The following is a 16,496-nucleotide window of genomic DNA, read 5'->3' as shown; positions in this document are numbered from 1 at the left end:
CCACAGTCATCCCTAGCCCTATTCACCACAGTATCATCCCTAGCCCTATTCACCACAGTATCCTCCCTAGCCCTATTCACCACAGTATCATCCCTAGCCCTATTCACCACAGTATCATCCCTAGCCCTATTCACACAGTATAATACTTTACATTACACCTGTATGTATGTATTTACCTCCACGTCGAACAGTGTGGACCCATATCCAGGCCACTCCTTGATGATGTTCATGTATTTGAGCATGGCTGTGTGCTGGTCCAGTCCCTGGAGACGGGACCATTTCTCTAAGATGGAGGTTCTGGTGGCTGAGGTCTCCTCCTTCACCCACATCTCTAGCATCTGAACAAGAACCAGACAAGACTTAGTACCTTGCTCAAGGGCATAACAACAGGCGACAATATCCAGGATGATGTCAGCAACCCTCTGGTTTCACTGACTACACCAGATGTTTCCAGTCGGAGCTGGGAAACTCCTCTAACCGCTAACGTTCCTGGCCTAGCTCTAAACTCCTCCTCCTCTAACCGCTAGGCTACCTGTTCCTGGCCTAGCCTCTAGGCTACCTGTTCCTCCTCTAACCGCTAGGCTACCTGTTCCTCCTCTAACCGCTAGGCTACCTGTTCCTCCTCTAACCGCTAGGGTACCTGTTCCTCCTCTAACCGCTAGGCTACCTGTTCCTCCTCTAACCGCTAGGCTACCTGTTCCTCCTCTAACCGCTAGGCTACCTGTTCCTGGCCTAACCGCTAGGCTACCTGTCCCTCCTCTAACCGCTAGGCTACCTGTTCCTCCTCTAACCGCTAGGCTACCTGTTCCTCCTCTAACCGCTAGGCTACCTGTTCCTCCTCTAACCGCTAGGCTACCTGTCCCTCCTCTAACCGCTAGGCTACCTGTCCCTCCTCTAACCGCTAGGCTACCTGTTCCTCCTCTAACCGCTAGGCTACTTGTTCCTCCTCTAACCGCTAGGCTACCTGATCCTCCTCCATCTTCTGTTTCTTCATGGAGCCCGTCTTCAGCCCGCTGCGGCGCAGGGTCCCGTCCAGGAAGCTGGTCCGCCTCCGCTCCAGGGTGTGGCCCCCTGGCCCTGTCCCGCCGGCCGCGCCCACCTATACAAAATAATACACTTGTATTAGTCCACCAAAGCAAAACAATACACCTTTTGTCCATTTGTTACAGTGAACACCGGAAATGTGGAACTTCCTCAGTTGTCAACCTCCCCAAATAGCACTCAGACACAGACACGCAATGCACACACACACACACACACACACACACACACACACACACACACACACACACACACACACACACACACACACACACACACACACACACACACACACACACACACACACACACACACACACACACACACACACACACACACAAAGGGTCAAGCCGCAGAGCAGCACCCCCTGGAGGGAGCGTTACCTACCTTGGTGAAGTGCAGGATGCGTGCGCGGAGCCTCCCTACAGGGTAGACGGTGTCCAGAGACCAGCTGACCCGGGCCTTGTCTCCGTGGAGGAACTGGAGCCTGAGAGCGGCCAGGTGCTGCAGGGTGTCTTCTGGGGCCGGGAGGTGACCGCTGGTCAGAGACTCATGAGCCTGGAGGAGACATGTATATTACAACATTACATTTATATTAACATTAAATTATATTTACATAATATTACATTTATATTATCAATAAAATACATTAATATATTACATTGACATTATCATTAAAATACATTTACATTTAGATCCAGGTATTCTGGCGCTGTAGGGTAGCGCCCGAAGTACCTCTTCTTATCAACTATATGTAACATTTTATTCTGTATTTCTCTATCCAGGTGTTGACACTGTATTTCTCTATCCAAATGCTGTCTAATAGTAGCAAAATGGCAGACCAGGAAGTAACTGACCTGTTCGAACATGAAAGCGAACTCCACCCCTTCCTTGGGCATGCTCTCTACATCCAGGAAACAGTAGAGTTTGAAGTAGAGCTTCCACTGTCCCTCCTCCTCTACTTCCTCACTGCCTGACAGCCTGGAAATTAGTCAATCAAGAAAAAACAACAACAATCAATCAACCAACCAACCAACCAATGTCAAACATTTTTCTCAGCAAATGTACAGTAATAACCTCAAGAAGTGTGTGGGTCAGAGATGAGAGTTACAGTATTTAATCATGTATGTGTCATGCTGATATCTCTCTGTGGGTAGTTATGATATCTTTGAGCTGTCTTGCTAACACCACAACAGCGTGACAATGACCATAGGAGTTGGCAAGAAATGCATATAAGGCTCTCCCTAGCCCTCCCTTTGACAAATATGACCATAACTCTATCTTCCCGATTCCTGCTTACAAGCAAAAACTCAAACAGGAAGTACCAGTGATGTGCTCAATACGGAAGTGGTCTGATGACACGGACGCTACACTACAGGACTGTTTCCCTGGCACAGACTGGAATATGAGGTGTATACCACATCAGTAACCAGCTTCATTAATTATTTAGAGTCTTAGACACAGACTGGAATATGAGGTGTATACCACATCAGTAACCAGCTTCATTAATGATTTAGAGTCTTAGACACAGACTGGAATATGAGGTGAATACCACATCAGTAACCAGCTTCATTAATGATTTATAGTCTAAGACATTGGGGGGGTGCTAGGCTGACATATTGGTTTAAAATGGTCATACTATGAATCATTTAGCTATTTGATTTGGAATTTTAGGACCCCTTAAGGTATATATATAAAAAATAGTTATTGGTCTTGACTACGATAGCCCTTAGAAACGCATTGAATAACAAATTCATAAATGGCTAAAAAGGTCTATTCTCTGTGCATCTCTCTCCGGCTGAACTCTCACCCCTCAAACAGATCAGAGACCAGGCTATTCTCTGTGCATCTCTCTCCGGCTGAACTCTCACCCCTCAAACAGATCAGAGACCAGGCTATTCTCTGTGCATCTCTCTCTCTCCGGCTGAACTCTCACCCCTCAAACAGATCAGAGACCAGGCTATTCTCTGTGCATCTCTCTCTCTCCACCCTCAAACAGATGAACTCTCTGTGCACCCTCAAACAGACCAGATCAGACCAGGCTATTCTCTGTGCATCTCTCTCTCTCTCCAGCTGAACTCTCACCCTCAAACAGATCAGAGACCAGGCTATTCTCTGTGCATCTCTCTCTCTCTCCAGCTGAACTCTCACCCCTCAAACAGATCAGAGACCAGGCTATTCTCTGTGCATCTCTCTCTCTCCAGCTGAACTCTCACCCCTCAAACAGATCAGAGACCAGGCTATTCTCTGTGCATCTCTCTCTCTCCAGCTGAACTCTCACCTCAAACAGATCAGAGACCAGGCTATTCTCTGTGCATCTCTCTCTCCAGCTGAACTCTCACCTCTCAAACAGATCAGAGACCAGGCTATTCTCTGTGCATCTCTCTCTCTCCAGCTGAACTCTCACCTCTCAAACAGATCAGAGACCAGGCTATTCTCTGATGACTCTGCTCTCCACAGCGCGGTCCGTCCAGCTGAACTCTGTGTTCAAACAGATCAAACCAGGCTATTCTCTGTGCATCCTCCATGGCCAGGCTGAACTCAACCTCTCAAACCTGGGGACAGGCAGGACAGAGGGACTCTGCATCTGACTAAACCTCACCACCTGGGGTTGAAACAGGGACATTAACACATCTGAGGCCTAAACTTCTCCACCACCTGGGGACAGGCAGGACAGAGGGACATTAACACATCTGACTAAACCTCACCACCTGGGGACGGAGGGACATTAACACATCTGACTAAACCTCACCACCTGGGGACAGGCAGGACAGAGGGACATTAACACATCTGACTAAAACTCACCACCTGGGGACAGGCAGGACAGAGGGACATTAACACATCTGTCTAAACCTCACCACCTGGGGACAGAGGGACATTAACACATCTGACTAAACCTCACCACCTGGGGACAGGCAGGACATTAACACATCTGACTAAACCTCACCACCTGGGGACAGGCAGGACATTAACACATCTGACTAAACCTCACCACCTGGGGACAGAGGGACATTAACACATCTGACTAAACCTCACCACCTGGGGACAGAGGGACATTAACACATCTGACTAAACCTCACCACCTGTGGACAGCAAAGCACTGAATATACTGTATTTTTACAGCTACTACTCCTTGTGGAAAACATACTTTTTATAGTATAATCGACAGAACAGCGTAGTTTAGATGTGGACATGTCAGAGCAACACAGCATTAGTTACCTCTCCAGCGGTGGTGTGTGAGTTGATGGAGATCTTGCAGGATCCTCCTCCGTGGCAGTAGACCGTAGTCGTCATTTCCTGCCTGGTCAGTAAGGCTACGATCTCCTCCTGAGACGGTACAAAGTCCCTGACCTTGGTCCTCTTCAGAGACTCACCTATGAAATGAGCAAACATGTCCACCTCTGTTCCAGGAAACTGCTCCTTCACCCTGGAGAAGAACAGACAGAGGGTCACGGAGGTGTAGAGGATGAGCAAATCAACGTTACTAATGTCATACTGTCCAGTTTACCCATCTATACAAATCAATCACAGAACATACGGCTATTTATACTACAAGCTATAGGAAGGGAACACATTCTGCTGACTAGCAGCTATAGGAAGGGAACACATTCTGCTGACTAGGAGCTATAGGAAGGGAACACATTCTGCTGACTAGGAGCTATAGGAAGGGAACACATTCTGCTGACTAGGAGCTATAGGAAGGGAACACATTCTGCTTACTAGGAGCTATAGGAAGGGAACACATTCTGCTGACTAGGAGCTATAGGAAGGGAACACATTCTGCTGACTAGGAGCTATAGGAAGGGAACACATTCTGCTGACTAGGAGCTATAGGAAGGGAACACATTCTGCTGACTAGGAGCTATAGGAAGGGAACACATTCTGCTGACTACAAACTATAGGAAGGGAACACATTCTGCTTACTAGGAGCTATAGGAAGGGAACACATTCTGCTTACTAGGAGCTATAGGAAGGGAACACATTCTGCTGACTAGAAGCTATAGGAAGGGAACACATTCTGCTGACTAGGAGCTATAGGAAGGGAACACATTCTGCTGACTAGGAGCTATAGGAAGGGAACACATTCTGCATGCGGCTCAGCATCTTTCTAAGGACTCAGGAAAGGAGCGTGACTGAAGGAGGGGTGGTGAGTGTAGCGTTCAGTCTGGTTCTAGAAGAATCTTGCCTTCTGAAGGAGGGGTGAACTAAAGGAGGAGCGTGACTGAAGGACAGGGGTTAACTAAAGGAGGAGCGTGACTGAAAGACAGGGGTGGGGTAGGACAAGAATTTGTCCCTGGTATTTTATCCACACCAGCCCAGATCACTGCGTGTGCTGCCAACCTTGCCAAGCCCCCTTCACCAAGCCCCACTTTCATTTTACCAGCTCATGTTTTTAAACAAATACAATATATGAAAACAGCATTGAGTTATTGACAGAGCCTTGTTCTGTTCAATGGTCTCTACCTAGATAGTAGTCCATCTCCTGAAATACACCAATCCATGTTGTTGACTTAGAAAGAAAGGGAAGGGAAAGGGGGATTCCTAGTCAGTTGACAAACTGAATGCCTTCAACTGAAATATGTCTTCCGCAACCCGAATATAGAGAGTTGAGTAAAATATTTACACCAACAGAAAGCTGAAACCCGCCTCTCTTCAACAAGGACAAGGGGACGAAGCTTCCAAAGCTGTTTCCCCGCAATTGCATTTTGTAGGTAAAAGTACCTTTTGAGGTGGAACTTGAGGTAACGCAGGATGCCCCGGCTGGGCAGGAAGGTACAGCTCATACAGGTGAGGAGGTGCCAGTGGGAACGATTGGCCGAGCTGTTGGGCTGAGGCACGTGATTGGTCTGCTTGATGAGCTGACAGTAGACCTCGTCTCGGAGCAGGCGCAGGTCGTGGCAGGTCTGGAGGATGCCCTGGATGATCGGGACCGGATCAGACACAGCCTCCATCTCCTGTAGAGAGTTGAAGATCTTCACTGCCTCATCCTGCAGGCTGGCATAGCCCTTCTCCTTTTGGACTGGGGGTGGGGAGAGGGGGAGAGAGAGAGAGAGAGAGAGTGAGAAAGGGAGAGTTATGGTGGTCACTGCTTTATGCATTTCATTCCTGTCAAAATGGTTAATAAAACTGCTGTCAAATACATGAGACCCTTTGCTCCACAAGGAGTTAAAAGAAGTAAATCAAGTCCTTGCAGTATAAAATATAAACTAGCTGTAATAAGTCCCTCCAGGGTCTTATAGGTGAACAACTCACGGTGGATGTTGACCTCCCCGTAAGGCAGAGGCAGCAGGGGGGAGTGGAGGGGGTGCTGGGTATATCTGAGGATAGGGTTCCTCCAATATGTCTGTTCTACAGCCTCCACGTTCATACTGCTCTCCTGGGGGGAAAGGTCAGGGGTTAAAGGTCAGAGGTCAGAGGAATGTCTCAAGTTCCTTCATCATCACTAGCATCTCCTGAGCCTGGTCCCTCTCTATGTAGACAACAATATAACAATGGCAGATTGAGATCACAAACAGATCTGACATACAAATGACCACATCTCAGTATGCAGGCTTGTGATTGGCTGTACCTTGATGTCCCTGATGAGTTGCTGTGTGGGTGTCTCTATGGGAACCTTGCTGTCGACAGCCCCCTGTATGGCCGACGCCCAGCGCATAGCCTCGTTCAGTAGTTTTGTGTAGAGGTGGTACGAGTGTTTACGGCCGTGGACAATGATGCTCCAGTAACCTGAGACAGGAAGGAAGGAAGTTTAAGAATGTAGAAATGTCTGGGGCTGCATCACAAAACAAATGGCCCCCTATTTCCTAGCTCACTATTTTGACACATACTGAGTGACTCAAGGAGCATTAAAGTAATGTATATATCTCCCCGTTTCAGAGTAGTCTCCAGCCTCCTCTGTTCTCATCCCCAGCTTGCCGAGTCAGCGTATCACCTGGAGCGTTCCCAGGGCACAGACGGTGAGAGCCGCTCCTTTCCAACGTTGTTATTGACCATTAGTCCTGGTCTCCCAGTATAATATAACTCTCCTCCTGCCGGTCGTCCATATATATATGATATGGTAGACAGACTCATTCTTGCTGGAATGCATTAGCCTGGTCCCGGATGTGTTTGTGTTGTCTTGACAACATTGAACACTTCCTGTTCTCAGTCTCTACCTACCGGTGTCCTTGAAGACCTTCTCGTCGGGCTGGACCACAGAGCAGAGACTGTTGAGGACCAGGGTCCCCAGCTTGGACACACTGCGCTCTGAAGACTTGTAGTAGTCCAGAGAGTTAGAGGTCAATACAAACCATCTCTTCTTCAGCTTCAGACTAGTGCTCTTAGCCCTTATCTCCTTGTGAAGCCAACCTGGGAAGAGAGACAGAAGGACACTAAGGTTATATCCAGTACTGAGAACAGACAACAAACTGACTGTATAAACAATTATAGAGTAAATTGGCAGATCTATTATAAGATAATCTTATTAACATCACCTTAAAGACACCATACAGGTACGTATGGATAAGAATGGACCCAGGTACGTATGGATAAGAATGGACCCAGGTACGTATGGATAAGAATGGACCCAGGTACGTATGGATAAGAATGGACCCAGGTACGTATGGATAAGAATGGACCCAGGTACGTATGGATAAGAATGGACCCAGGTACGTATGGATAAGAATGGACCCAGGTACGTATGGATAAGAATGGACCCAGGTACGTATCGATAAGAATGGACCCAGGTACGTATGGATACAGGTAAGAATGGTGCATGTACTCCTGAGGTGCTGACCTGTTTCACCCTCTATAACCACTGGGATTATTATTTGGCCCTGCTGGTCATCTATAAACGTTTGAACATCTTGAAGAACAATCTGGCCTTAATGGCCATTTACTCTGATAATCTCCATCTGGCACAGAAGAGGACTGGCCACCCCTCAGAGCCTGGTTCCTCTCTACCCAGTACAGCCAGAAGAGGACTGGCCACCCCTCAGAGCCTGGTTCCTCTCCACCCAGTACAGCCAGAAGAGGACTGGTCACCCCTCAGAGCCTGGTTCCTCTCTACCCAGTACAGCCAGAAGAGGACTGGCCACCCCTCAGAGCCTGGTTCCTCTCTACCCAGTACAGCCAGAAGAGGACTGGTCACCCCTCAGAGCCTGGTTCTTCTCTACCCAGTACAGCCAGAACGTGCTGCACCTGCATTGCTTGCTGTTTGGGGTTTTAGGCTGGGTTTCTGTACAGCACCTTTTTTAAAATTAAATTGCTAACTTTATTTATCTAGGCAAGTCAGTTAAGAACAAATTCTTATTTTCAATGACGGCCTAAGAACAGTGGGTTAACTGCCTGTTCAGGGGCAGAACGACAGATTTGTACCTTGTCAGCTCTAACCACTAGGCTACCTGCCACCCCATCTGCTGATGTAAAAAGGCTTTATAAATTAATTTGATTGATTGATTGAGTTACGTATGGGTATGAAGGGATAAAGGTATGTATGGATAAGAATGGATACAGGTATGTATGGGTATGAATGGATACAGGTATGTATGGGTATGAATGGATACAGGTATGTATGGACAAGAATAGATACAGGTATGTATGGGTATGAATGGATACAGGTATGAATGGATACAGGTATGTATGGGTATGAATGGATACAGGTATGTATGGGTATGAATGGATACAGGTAAGTATGGGTATGAATGGATACAGGTATGTATGGGTATGAATGGATACAGGTAAGTATGGGTATGAATGGATACAGGTATGTATGGGTATGAATGGATACAGGTATGTATGGGTATGAATGGATACAGGTATGAATGGATACAGGTATGAATGGATACAGGTATGTATGGGTATGAATGGATACAGGTAAGTATGGGTATGAATGGATACAGGTATGTATGGGTATGAATGGATACAGGTATGTATGGGTATGAATGGATACAGGTATGTATGGGTATGAATGGATACAGGTATGTATGGGTATGAATGGATACAGGTATGTATGGGTATGAATGGATACAGGTATGTATGGGTATGAATGGATACAGGTATGAATGGATACAGGTATGAATGGGTATGAATGGATACAGGTATGTATGGGTATGAATGGATACAGGTATGAATGGATACAGGTATGTATGGGTATGAATGGATACAGGTATGAATGGATACAGGTATGAATGGATACAGGTAAGTATGGGTATGAATGGATACAGGTAAGTACGGGTATGAATAGATACAGGTATGTACAGGTATGAATGGATACAGGTATGTATGGGTATGAATAGATACAGGTATGTACAGGTATGAATGGATACAGGTATGTATGGGTATGAATGGATACAGGTATGAATGGATACAGGTATGTATGGGTATGAATGGATACAGGTATGAATGGATACAGGTATGAATGGATACAGGTAAGTATGGGTATGAATGGATACAGGTAAGTACGGGTATGAATGGATACAGGTATGTATGGGTATGAATGGATACAGGTATGTATGGGTATGAATGGATACAGGTATGTATGGGTATGAATGGATACAGGTATGTATGGGTAAGAATGGATACAGGTATGTATGGGTATGAATGGATACAGGTATGAATGGATACAGGTATGAATGGATACAGGTAAGAATGGATACAGGTATGAATGGATACAGGTATGAATGGATACAGGTATGAATGGATACAGGTATGTATGGATAAGAATAGATACATGTATGAATGGGTATGAATGGATACAGGTATGTATGGGTAAGAATGGATACAGGTATGAATGGATACAGGTATGAATGGATACAGGTATGAATGGATACAGGTATGAATGGATACAGGTATGAATGAATGGATACAGGTAGTATGGGTATGAATGGATACAGGTATGAATGGGTAAGAATGGATACAGGTATGTATGGGTATGAATGGATACAGGTATGTATGGGTATGAATGGATACAGGTATGTATGGGTATGAATGGATACAGGTATGTATGGGTATGAATGGATACAGGTATGTATGGGTAAGAATGGATAGAGGTATGAATGGATACAGGTATGTATGGGTAAGAATGGATACAGGTATGTATGGGTATGAATGGATACAGGTATGAATGAATGGATACAGGTAGTATGGGTATGAATGGATACAGGTATGTATGGGTATGAATGGATACAGGTATGTATGGGTATGAATGGATACAGGTATGAATGGGTAAGAATGGATACAGGTATGAATGGGTATGAATGGATACAGGTATGAATGGGTAAGAATGGATACAGGTATGTATGGGTATGAATGGATACAGGTATGTATGGGTATGAATGGATACAGGTATGTATGGGTAAGAATGGATACAGGTATGAATGGGTAAGAATGGATACAGGTATGTATGGGTATGAATGGATACAGGTATGAATGAATGGATACAGGTATGTATGGGTAAGAATGGATACAGGTATGTATGGGTATGAATGGATACAGGTATGTATTGTTATGAATGGATACAGGTATGAATGGATACAGGTATGAATGGATACAGGTAAGAATGGATACAGGTATGAATGGATACAGGTATGAATGGGTATGAATGGATACAGGTATGAATGGATACAGGTATGAATGGATACAGGTATGAATGGGTAAGAATGGATACAGGTATGAATGGGTAAGAATGGATACAGGTATGAATGGGTAAGAATGGATACAGGTATGTATGGGTATGAATGGATACAGGTATGAATGGATACAGGTATGAATGGATACAGGTATGAATGGATACAGGTATGTATGGATAAGAATGGATACAGGTATGAATGGGTAAGAATGGATACAGGTATGTATTGTTATGAATGGATACAGGTATGAATGAATGGATACAGGTATGTATGGGTATGAATGGATACAGGTATGTATGGGTATGAATGGATACAGGTATGTATGGGTATGAATGGATACAGGTATGTATGGGTATGAATGGATACAGGTATGTATGGGTATGAATGGATACAGGTATGAATGGATACAGGTATGTATGGGTAAGAATGGATACAGGTATGAATGGATACAGGTATGGATGGATACAGGTATATATGGATAAGAATAGATACAGGTATGTATGTGTATGAATGGATACAGGTATGTATGGACAAGAATAGATACAGGTAAGTATGGATACAGGTATGTATGGGTATGAATAGATACAGGTATGAATGGGTATGAATAGATACAGGTATGTATGGATACAGGTATGAATGGATACAGGTATGTATGGGTATGAATAGATACAGGTATGCATGGGTATGAATGGATACAGGTATGTATGGGTATGAATGGATACAGGTATGTATGGGTATGAATGGATACAGGTATGAATGGGTATGAATGGATACAGGTATGAATGGATACAGGTATGAATGGGTATGAATGGATACAGGTATGAATGGATACAGGTATGTATGGGTATGAATGGATACAGGTATGTATGGGTATGAATGGATACAGGTATGAATGGATACAGGTATGTATGGGTATGAATGGATATGAATGGATACAGGTATGTATGGATCAGTGGAGGCTGCTGAGGGGAGGACGGCTCATAATAATAACGGAGGGAATTAAATGGGATCAAACACATGTAAACCATCTTTGAAAAACAAGGACATTTCAACGTGACCCCAACCTTTTGAACGGTAGTGTAGGTCACTAACCTCTGACCAGGAAGTCCTGTCCGTCTATCCTGGCGTCTCCTTTAGGTTTCTGCAGCAGGCCGATCCAGTGGTGCATCTCTTCAGGCATCTCAGTGTTGCAGTGGATCACACGGTTAGCAGTGATGATGACAAACGAGTTGGGTCTGTCAGGATTGTCTGACGCGCACACAGAGTCGATCAGTCCAACATCCACAGTTCCCTGTTTCACAATATTGGCATATCGTCAAACAACATGAACACATGTCTGTAACTCCTAGACCGACCGACAGTTGTTGTCACTGTTAGTTTAATCATTGTTATGTGCATCACTTAGCTTGGGCAACATTGACCTTGTTATTCATGCCATTAAAGCATATTGAATTTGAATGAACAGAGAGACAGATTTATTAATAGATAAATTCATTGATTGATAGATGTGATGCAGTGCCAGTGAGTGCCGTTTAAGATTGAGAAGGACAATATTATTTTATCATCACGGCCTTATTTCTATTACAGCATATTGGATGACTGTCATTCATATTCACCCAGTTCAATGTAACAGTGACAGGTTTATGTTACTGTCATTCACCCAGTTCAATGTAACAGTGACAGGTTTAGGTTACTGTCATTCATATTCACCCAGTTCAATGTAACAGTGATAGGTTTAGGTTACTGTCATTCATATTCACCCAGTTCAATGTAACAGTGACAGGTTTAGGTTACTGTCATTCACCCAGCTCAATGTAACAGTGACAGGTTTAGGTTACTGTCATTCATATTCACCCAGTTCAATGTAACAGTGACAGGTTTAGGTTACTGTCATTCACCCAGTTCAATGTAACAGTGACAGGTTTAGGTTACTGTCATTCACCCAGTTCAATGTAACAGTGACAGGTTTAGGTTACTGTCATTCACCCAGTTCAATGTAACAGTGACAGGTTTAGGTTACTGTCATTCATATTCACCCAGTTCAATGTAACAGTGACAGGTTTAGGTTACTGTCATTCATATTCACCCAGTTCAATGTAACAGTGACAGGTTTAGGTTACTGTCATTCATATTCACCCAGTTCAATGTAACAGTGACAGGTTTAGGTTACTGTCATTCATATTCACCCAGTTCAATGTATTCACAGTGAACAGTGACAGGTTTAGGTTACTGTCATTCATATTCACCCAATGTAACTGACAATTACTGTCAACCCAGTTCAATGTAACAGTGACAGGTTTAGGTTACTGTCATTCATATTCACCCAGTTCAATGTAACAGTGACAGGTTTAGGTTACTGTCATTCACCCAGTTCAATGTAACAGTGACAGGTTTAGGTTACTGTCATTCATATTCACCCAGTTCAATGTAACAGTGACAGGTTTAGGTTACTGTTCATTCACCTAGTTCAATGTAACAGTGACAGGTTTAGGTTACTGTTTCACTGTAACATGACAGGTTTAGGTTACATTCCCCCAGTTCAATGTAACAGTGATAGGTTTAGGTTACTGTCATTCACCCAGTTCAATGTAACAGTGACAGGTTTAGGTTACTGTCATTCACCCAGTTCAATGTAACAGTGACAGGTTTAGGTTACTGTCATTCACCCAGTTCAATGTAACAGTGACAGGTTTAGGTTACTGTCATTCATATTCACCCAGTTCAATGTAACAGTGACAGGTTTAACATTCACCCAGTTCAATGTAACAGTGTTTAGGTTACTGTCATTCACCCAGTTCAATGTAACAGTGACAGGTTTAGGTTACTGTCATTCATATTCACCCAGTTCAATGTAACAGTGACAGGTTTAGGTTACTAGGTTACTGTCATTCAGTAATCAAGGTAACAGACACATTCAATACTGCCTTGCATACATCTAGTTGATCTAGGGTGGAATCATTCATCCAAACAGTTGCAAAACGAGAGTTTCTATTGGACAAATTCAGGTAGTTCTATCCCTGTTTCGTTCCGTTTGCTTCCGTTTAAGAAACGTTTTTCAACAGAATTGGCGGAATGAATACACCCCTGATCAGCCACACACACAGTTCACTTTCATAGCAGCCACATACAAACAGCATGATCATTTCACTCGTTGTATAATTCCTTCTCACATCTACATGTTCTCCTCCACTCACCTTTTCCCTTCGTTTGTGGACTTCAGTGCACAACACTACAGCAGACCAGGTGCTAACCGCTACACAGCCTATTTTATTGTCACCATATAGCCAACATACAGAAAGTATTTAAAAGGTGGGGATTAGAAGGTATTTAATTGGGCTACACACGATAACATACGCACTATACCAACACATGGATTTAGTACTGTAGATATGTGGTAGTGGTGGAGGAGGGGTCTGAGGGCACACAGTGTGTTGTAGATATGTGGTGGAGGAGGGGCCTGAGGGCACACAGTGTGTTGTAGGTATGTGGTGGAGTAGGGGTCTGAGGGCACACAGTGTGTTGTAGGTATGTGGTGGAGTAGGGGCCTGAGGGCACACAGTGTGTTGTAGATATGTGGTGGAGTAGGGGTCTGAGGGCACACAGTGTGTTGTATATATGTGGTACTGGTGGAGGAGGGGGCTGAGGACACACAGTGTGTTGTAGATATGTGGTACTGGTGGAGGAGGGGGCTGAGGGCACACAGTGTGTTGTAGATATGTGGTGGAGTAGGGGCCTGAGGGCACACAGTGTGTTGTAGATATGTGGTGGAGTAGGGGCCTGAGGGCACACAGTGTGTTGTAGATATGTGGTGGAGTAGGGGTCTGAGGGCACACAGTGTGTTGTATATATGTGGTACTGGTGGAGGAGGGGGCTGAGGACACACAGTGTGTTGTAGATATGTGGTACTGGTGGAGGAGGGGGCTGAGGGCACACAGTGTGTTATATATATATGTGGTAGTGGTGGAGGAGGGGCCTGAGGGCACACAGTGTGTTGTATATATGTGGTGGAGTAGGGGCCTGAGGGCACACAGTGTGTTGTCAAAACTGTGAATGTATTGTAATATTTTAAAATTTGGCAGCAGCTAATCCATAGTAAAATACAAACACAAATACCATGCTCAACGGGATATTCAATGTCTTCAAGGTTTTACTGCTAACCTACAAAGCATTACATGGGCTTGCTCCTACCTACCTCTCTGATTTGGTCCTGCCGTACATACCTACACGTACGCTACGGTCACAAGACGCAGGCCTCCTGATTGTCCCTAGAATTTCTAAGCAAACAGCTGGAGGCAGGGCTTTCTCCTATAGAGCTCCATTTTTATGGAACGGTCTGCCTACCCATGTCAGAGACGCAAACTCGGTCTCAACCTTTAAGTCTTTACTGAAGACTCATCTCTTCAGTGGGTCATATGATTGAGTGTAGTCTGGCCCAGGAGTGGGAAGGTGAACGGAAAGGCTCTGGAGCAACGAACCGCCCTTGCTGTCTCTGCCTGGCCGGTTCCCCTCTTTCCACTGGGATTCTCTGCCTCTAACCCTATTACAGGGGCTGAGTCACTGGCTTACTGGGGCTCTCTCATGCCATCCCTGGAAGGGGTGCGTCACCTGAGTGGGTTGATTCACTGATGTGGTCGTCCTGTCTTGGTTGGCGCCCCCCCTTGGGTTGTGCCATGGCGGAGATCTTTGTGGGCTATACTCAGCCTTGTCTCAGGATGGTAAGTTGGTGGTTGAAGATATCCCTCTAGTGGTGTGGGGGCTGTGCTTTGGCAAAGTGGGTGGGGTTATATCCTTCCTGTTTGGCCCAGTCCGGGGGTGTCCTCGGATGGGGCCACAGTGTCACCTGACCCCTCCTGTCTCAGCCTCCAGGATTTATGCTGCAGTAGTTTATGTGTCGGGGGGCTAGGGTCAGTTTGTTATATCTGGAGTACTTCTCCTGTCCTATTCGGTGTCCTGTGTGAATCTAAGCGTGCGTTCTCTAATTCTCTCCTTCTCTCTTTCTTTCTCTCTCTCTCTCTCTCTCTCTCGGAGGACCTGAGCCCTAGAACCATGCCCCAGGACTACCTGACATGATGACTCCTTGCTGTCCCCAGTCCACCTAACCGTGCTGCTGCTCAACTGTTCAACTGTTCTGCCTTATTATTATTCGACCATGCTGGTCATTTATGAACATTTGAACATCTTGGCCATGTTCTGTTATAATCTCCACCCGGCACAGCCAGAAGAGGACTGGCCACCCCACATATGCTCTCTCTAATTCTCTCTTTCTTTCTCTCTCTCTGAGGACCTGAGCCCTAGGACCATGCCCCAGGACTACCTGACATGATGACTCCTTGCTGTCCCCAGTCCACCTGACCGTGCTGCTGCTCCAGTTTCAACTGTTCTGCCTTATTATTATTCGACCATGCTGGTCATTTATGAACATTTGAACATCTTGGTCATGTTCTGTTATAATCTCTACCCGGCACAGCCAGAAGAGGACTGGCCACCCCACATAGCCTGGTTCCTCTCTAGGTTTCTTCCTAGGTTTTGGTCTTTCTAGGGAGTTTTTCCTAGCCACCGTGCTTCTACACCTGCATTGCTTGCTGTTTGGGGTTTTAGGCTGGGTTTCTGTACAACACTTTGAGATATCAGCTGATGTACGAAGGGCTATATAAATAAATTTGATTTGATTTGATTTTGGTACTACCCTACAGAGTGCTGTTGAGGCTACTGTAGACCTTTAAAAAACAGTAAAGACCTGCTATAATCAGCTATATGGTAACGTGATATTTAGTTTTATCTAAAAAGGATCACATTTAATATTTCACTAGTTGTATTCTTCCCCTTCCTCCTCTGAGGAGCCTCCTC

At 45.1% G+C, this 16,496-nt stretch overlaps 1 protein-coding gene across 1 annotated transcript in view; it reads right to left on the bottom strand.

Annotated features, from left to right (window-relative positions):
• Positions 1–16,496, bottom strand: part of LOC124044486 (unconventional myosin-X-like) — a 175,984-nt gene that overhangs the window by 6,356 nt on the left and 153,132 nt on the right. The window contains exons 26-36 of the mRNA XM_046364115.1: positions 11,742–11,940; positions 7,201–7,389; positions 6,611–6,768; positions 6,295–6,418; positions 5,764–6,061; positions 4,261–4,468; positions 3,588–3,646; positions 1,899–2,022; positions 1,429–1,599; positions 965–1,099; positions 177–338 (exon numbers count right to left, since the gene is read on the bottom strand). Coding sequence (XP_046220071.1) covers positions 177–338; positions 965–1,099; positions 1,429–1,599; positions 1,899–2,022; positions 3,588–3,646; positions 4,261–4,468; positions 5,764–6,061; positions 6,295–6,418; positions 6,611–6,768; positions 7,201–7,389; positions 11,742–11,940 — 1,827 coding nt within the window. The remainder of the gene's footprint in view (positions 1–176; positions 339–964; positions 1,100–1,428; positions 1,600–1,898; positions 2,023–3,587; positions 3,647–4,260; positions 4,469–5,763; positions 6,062–6,294; positions 6,419–6,610; positions 6,769–7,200; positions 7,390–11,741; positions 11,941–16,496) is intronic.

The sequence above is a fragment of the Oncorhynchus gorbuscha genome, linkage group LG09 (assembly GCF_021184085.1).
Source record: "Oncorhynchus gorbuscha isolate QuinsamMale2020 ecotype Even-year linkage group LG09, OgorEven_v1.0, whole genome shotgun sequence".
NCBI lineage: Eukaryota > Metazoa > Chordata > Actinopteri > Salmoniformes > Salmonidae > Oncorhynchus > Oncorhynchus gorbuscha.
Note: the sequence above shows the minus strand (reverse complement) of the source record. Positions and strands in the feature narration are given on the sequence as shown.